The 6,441-nt window shown below is 43.4% G+C and overlaps 1 protein-coding gene across 1 annotated transcript; it reads left to right on the top strand.

Annotated features, from left to right (window-relative positions):
- The first annotated feature begins 1,591 nt into the window (after positions 1 to 1,591).
- LOC120711943 (RNA-binding protein with multiple splicing-like) lies at positions 1,592 to 5,816 on the top strand. The gene is made up of 8 exons (XM_039997617.1): positions 1,592 to 1,970; positions 2,057 to 2,132; positions 2,910 to 3,042; positions 3,129 to 3,237; positions 3,856 to 3,947; positions 4,077 to 4,146; positions 4,364 to 4,446; positions 4,622 to 5,816. The coding sequence occupies exons 1-8, from the start codon at positions 1,656 to 1,658 to the stop codon at positions 4,701 to 4,703; spliced, it is 960 nt and encodes a 319-aa protein (XP_039853551.1). The 5' UTR covers positions 1,592 to 1,655; the 3' UTR covers positions 4,704 to 5,816.
- The last annotated feature ends 625 nt before the right edge of the window (positions 5,817 to 6,441 follow it).

Here is a 6,441-nt window from a genome sequence, read left to right as displayed (position 1 = left end):
TGCATCCCTCTCTCCCTTACCGCTTTACTTACCGCATTACGTTTCCGCATTTACTCTTTCTTGCTTACCTTTACTTTCCTAGTTAGTTTGATTAGGATTGGCTATAGGTTGCAAGTCTTTTGGGGTAAGTAGAGGGTAGCATAGATAAACCTTAGTCATAACTAGCATGTGTAGGACGTGTTAGGTTTATCTTATGCAATTAGATTGAGCCCTAGGATAGAAAAGCGATTAGCGACCCTATTCACCCCCTCCCCCTCTAGGGTCGGACACCCCGGTGATCCTTACAATGGTAAGAGAGGTATTGTGCAAAAACGAGGTTGCGAGTTCCAATCCTAGGTATGGTAAGTGGGTAACATTTTTTATCTTTTTACAGTTGTGTACTATATAGAGTAGTAACACTTTATTGGATGTAACTGAACACATGTATTGTGTTACAATAGCTTAAGTAGTAACACTTTTTTGGATGTAAAGAAACACATGTCTTGTGCTACTATAGATCAAACAATAACACTTTTTTGGATGTAAAGGAACACATGTCTTTTGTTACAATAGATCAGATAGTAGTAACATCAACAATAGGAACACTAATGAACATGTGTTACTAGAAAACATAGTAACACATTTATTAAGCTATAGTAACACAAGTTGGTGTTACTAAATCTATGTTCTCTAGTAGTGCGCCCTCCCCGCCACCGGCGTCTTCTTGGAGGAGACGGGAAGGGGCGATTTAGAGCCGCACTTCTTGGCCGTCTTGCAGCCGGCGCTAAGAACTAGCTCCTCCTGCGCCTATTGATTCCCCGTCCACGACGGCGGCAGTAGAGACACCGCCCGGAGTCCTCGAGCTAGCTCGAGGGGCGGCGGCGAGCGCGGAGTCCACGAGCTCCAGGGGCGGCGGCCACAAGCTCCAGGGGCGGCGGCTTCCACGACGGCCGCGAGCTCCGCAGCGAGCTCCACGCACTGGCGGAGGAAGCAAGGGAGCCATGGGGAGAGAGAAAGAGATAGAATGAGAGGGGGAGGGGGTGAATGTAGAAGATAACAATTTTGGAGGGTGGCATAACTTAATAAGTTTTTTCGACCAAAGGCAACTTAACAAGTTTAGGGTATCATATTTCGATTTTGCGAGTTTGTGGATCTAAGTGGCACCTGTGGACAAATTCGAGGGCTGCTGGTGTATTTAACTCCTACTATAACTACTATAATATGATGGCACATGATCACATCTGCAAAATCATGTCTCAAGCAGCATGCTGTCAGCTAGAAGTAAGATATGATGATGTCAAAGATTGAAAGTTACATCAGCAGAAGAGATAAAAGGTTTGGAGGAAAATTGAAGCGCCACTCGATCTCCTTGACAGAAAGGACAACATAAAAGGGGACGGAAGCGGTTCCTAACTGATGAGAGACTACACTCACTGATGTGTGGGTCACATGCTCGTGGGGCCGGCATGTCAGTGCAGAGAAACTCACCCGCAGCGGGGCGCCTCGCCGGGCCTACCAGCAGCGTATGCCCCTGCCCCCGGAAATCACCCCCCAAATCCCAAATCCGCAATTCCTCATCGGCCTTCCCGATCCCCACCGTACGCCCCAAACCCCAATCTCTTCCTCTCTCTCTCTCTCTCTCTCTCTCTCTCTCCGGAGCTAGGGTTAGCGCCCCCATGGCCGGCGCCGGCATCCACCCGTTCCACCAGCAGTGGCCGCCCGCGGCGGCCGCGCCGCCCCCGCCGGGGGCGGCCGCCTCGGCGGCCGTCCCGCCGCCTCCCCCCGTGCCCGGCACCGCCGCGGCCGACGAGGTCCGCACCATCTTCATCACGGGGCTCCCCCTCGACGTCAAGGAGCGGGAGCTCCACAACCTGCTGCGCTGGCTCCCGGGGTTCGAGGCTTCCCAGGTCAACTTCAAGGGCGACCAGCCCATGGGCTTCGCGCTCTTCGCCACCGCGCACCAGGCCGTCGCCGCCAAGGCCGCGCTGCAGGTCCGGGTTTCGCTTCTATCCGTCGCGGGTGCGCGCTTTTGGACGGATGGGGTCTGACTTGACCCGGGTTGATGGTTAATCTGCAGGATCTGGTGTTTGATGCGGAGACCAAGTCGGCGCTGCACACTGAGATGGCCAAAAAGAACCTCTTCGTCAAGAGAGGTGGGATTCCGTCTGTCATTGTACACTTGTTCTCTTGCTGTCGCGTTAGTAGTTGCATCATCTTAGAGAAGTTTGGACTTGATAGATCATAGATTAGTGTTGCCATGTTGAGCTTCTAGTTGGTTGGAAGCTCTGCTAGGAGAAACTTTTGATGTGGGTAAACTGAGGTGGTTAAAGAAAGTTCTGGCTTTAGTGAACATTTTTTGTCATTGATGGATGATGTGATTGGTGCGTGAGTAGGCATTGAGTATATCAAGGACTTAGTGGAAATTCATAATTCTTCAGTGATACATCAAATTTGATACTGTTTAGGTCACATAGGGCCTGTATCCTGTATGTTGACCAGTGGGGGAGCAATGTGAGCTTGAAGTAGAGAACTTAAGCTATCTTTTGTTTGGTTTCTTTTCTTAGTGAAATAAACCTTTCAACTTTCATTAGTGTGAGTATTTATTAGGCACTGATGATCCTTTTCTTTGTTTGTTGAGTCTCATTCAGAAAGAAAAGTTTGACCAATACTTGAAAACCTTGGCATTGTGTTTCTAAATTTGATTGAAATTTTTTGTTGCTATTTTTCTGTTGAATGTTTTATTATAGGCTACAAACACTTGTCATTGATCTACTGCAACTTTACTGCAAAGTTGTGGTTACAACTTTGTGTGCTATCCGTTTGTCCTTTCAGTTAATTAATATTTTTTTTTGCCCTTTCGATAAGTGGGTTGGTTAGCATAATTTTCTCCATGTTTATTATGCATTGAAAGACTTTAAACCTATTTTCAGGTGTGGGAACTGATGCAAATGCTGTGGACCAAAGTAAACGCCTGCGGACAGGTGGAGACTATACTCATTCACCTTATGCTCCACCTCTATTTCATCCACCCCCACCAGCTGTTTCCATGTGGGGAACTGCAGGGTAAAGTCCAAATTCTTTTCCCTCCTGTAGTTAGTGAATCACACATCAAAGGACTTGACATTCTTCTCTTTTCTGTGGTGATTCAGTTATATCACTGCTCCACCTCCTTACAACCCCTATGCCTATCCAGTACCGCCGGTACCTATGACCTCACCTTCGCCTGTGCCAGGTCCAACTGCCTATGCTCCTGTGCAGGTAATTTTGGAATTAATATGTTGTTTGAATCACTAAACTTTTACTTTTCTGAAACTTGGAATACTCAATTTCTTGTTGTCATACTGATCCCTGTCATTTGGTTGGGGCTCATGAGAAAATTTGAGGACAACAATTGGGTGGAGAATTCCTGGAATTTGGACTTATGATCAAGCTTAGATTTTTTTTCTTTTGATGTCCTATTGAACATGACAAGAATATCTAATGATAGCATGTCATTTATAGCCTAGGGCATTTATATCCAACTTTTGATATGAACTGTGAACTGTATTTTAATAAACCCTCAATTAACCACTCTTGCATACTCATACATTTTATTTATTTGGCTAATTCACATGTATATTAAGTCTTGTTTGTCAGTTGTCTTCTCACAAAGCCTTAATGTTTGGATGAAATTACATTGATTAGTTTTGTTGATCTTGTATTTCCTTTGTTGGGTATCAGTTTTTCATATAAAATGCTGTATAAAGGTGAATATTTGTGACATTAATTAATTTAGTATAGTTGAAGTCTATTTTCGCCTACAGTGATAACTGGTTCGTAGTGTTCATTTGAGGAAGGGTATAATTTCTTTTCAAGTACTCTAATTTTCTTTTGCAGAACACAAAAGATAATCCTCCCTGCAATACCCTTTTCATTGGTAATCTTGGTGAAACTGTAGTTGAAGAAGAATTACGGAGTCTCTTCAGTGTGTAAGAATTTGAATTTCAAACAGAAATATTATCACAGTCAGCACTATTTTGCTTGCTAGGTCTATGGCTCCACATACTATTGTTCTGGTTGATGCAGTCATCTTTTTTTTTTTCTCAATTTTCTTCCAGGCAACCTGGTTACAAACAAATGAAAGTTTTACGCCAAGACAGGAACACTGTTTGTTTTATTGAATTTGAGGTAATTAGTTATACAACAGCAATGATGCTTTTTTTATTTCCAACCAAATTGGAGTATGCTAGAACCAATTTTATCAGAAACCACCAAAAGACTAAAATAAATATAAATTAATAGGGTCAAAAATGCAAATTGCAGGTATTAGTGATAGAAACAATAGATTTTCTTGTGTTTTTAGCATTACTATCAATATATGTCTCAGGACCTGCCCTTGTTTCAGGATGTGAATGCTGCTACAGCTGTACACCACACGTTGCAGGGTGCAGTTATTCCTAGTTCTGGTCGTGGTGGAATGCGAATACAATATCCTTTACCTTTTCATTTAAGTTCTTCAGTTTGTTAATTTATTCATGTCAAGTGTCCAAACATATATTTCTTGTTGTGCCTTGTTCATCCTTTTATTTCTTTTTATTTAAATTTTGATGTTACTTTACTCGTCTATATCAATCTTTTTTTGGCACTCCTTAACATCTAGAACGTTTTCGAAGAATCCCTTTGGGCAAAGGAAAGATTCAGCTGGTGGCGTTGCAGGCATTTTAAATGGAGCTTCTGCAAACTGAGAGCTGCCTGAGGGGATGTATCTTGAACTTTAGCATGCCATCATGGATTTCATGCCACCCCATTCTTTATCATCTGCATGCTTCTGCTAAATGCTCTGTTTTTCTCATGTGTGACATTGGCATCTTCATTTGGTGAAGTTTCTGGGACATGATCATCATCTTCATTAGGTGGAGTGTCTGGGACATGCTCATCATCTGGTAGACATTGCATTGTCACCATCGTTGCTGGTGCTGTTTTCTATGTATCTGTAGATTTGAGTAGGCCATCCTTGATTTCTTATAGGTTTGCATTTGGCATTTGTCATGGATATTATGCAGTTCCCTGTATGCAGTTGCAACATTTATTGTGTTCATGTCATTGTCGCTTTGCAATATGGACATATTGTAATAGTTAAAGTGATTTATGTGGCATACTAACAATTGGGGAAGCTGGGATGATTCATACCATCATGTCATGGCATGTTCATGTGGGAAAGAAAGTTGATAGACATGGCATGTCATACTCATTCCATGAATTCTGGAGCATCGCCTTATACTTCGAAGCATGCAAGCATCCATTGCAAATTAACTAAATTAATTTGTTTAGCATTGTTTTCCCTCCAGGCTAAGAGAGACTAACAGTGATTGTAAAATTGAAAACCTATGCCGGCCGTTTTTTTCCTCTTAGCAGCAGATGGCGAAAGTCATGTGACAGTTCTTTTGGTAAGAGAAGCTTGACGTTGATGACATGCCAGGGATTCTGCTGAATTGGAGTTTATTGCCATGACCAGTATCTGCTGCTGAACATCTAATGGGGCTCCACTGTATCTGGTGAACTTTTCATTTTCTTAACGAACTGTTCATGTGGATGTTCTATTGAGAACTTGTGTTAGATATGCGAACTGCTGCTTGTTAGTTTGGCCTGTTAGTAACAACTGAAGTGGACTACGGGAAAGCTTGACACACATGACAAGGGGGTTGGGGGCGCATGGCTGTTTGACATGGCAAAATCTGTAGCATCTCTATAAAATGGAGAAGAGAGGCGTGGTGTGTTTGCCTCAATGGGGCTACGCGATCTACAGCTTGTACTGTGTAGTAAAATGTATCAATGTAGTATTTGCGTCAATGGGTGAACACCGTGGCACTCTTGTCGGGTTTCTCAAAGTTACTGTCTTCTGGTGGCCTCTCTGCCGGTGATGCTGAGGGAAGGCAGCGGCGTTGCGAGGGAAGAGCGACGCCAATGTTAAGAGCTCGTTTTTTTACCCCTTTGTGGCTTTGTCTATGACGTTCTCATCCAGTTTCGTTCTAGGCTTCTAGCCCCTCCTATTCCTCTCCTGCTCTTAGATAAACGGGTTAAGCAGTCTTAGTAGCTGCGATAAATGGATGACTCGAATTGAATTTCTTGACCTTGCAAGGCTGGTTACTTCCAGAGTTGCACGTGTAACTTTTATTTTTGTCAATTCCCGTTTCTTGGAACAGAGCCCGCCCCCTTAGTGCAAAGCTCAACGGTACCTCACTATGTGGCCACATGGGAACGAAGTCAAAGATGGTGGAAAAAAGTCCACACCCCGGTTCAATCAATTACTAAAATTACTGATTACCATATTCTTAGAATGTGGTTAGTATATTCAAAACTTGACCACCACTACCAGGCACTTTGACTTTAGCTATTTATGCTACACAGATGGAGCATCAATCATCAACATGAATATTGAACCACGCCCCGCCCGTCTTCTTTAGGATTCTAACATAAGTAAAT

This window comes from Panicum virgatum, chromosome 6K (assembly GCF_016808335.1).
Source record: "Panicum virgatum strain AP13 chromosome 6K, P.virgatum_v5, whole genome shotgun sequence".
Classification (NCBI taxonomy): Eukaryota; Viridiplantae; Streptophyta; class Magnoliopsida; order Poales; family Poaceae; genus Panicum; species Panicum virgatum.
Note: the sequence above shows the minus strand (reverse complement) of the source record. Positions and strands in the feature narration are given on the sequence as shown.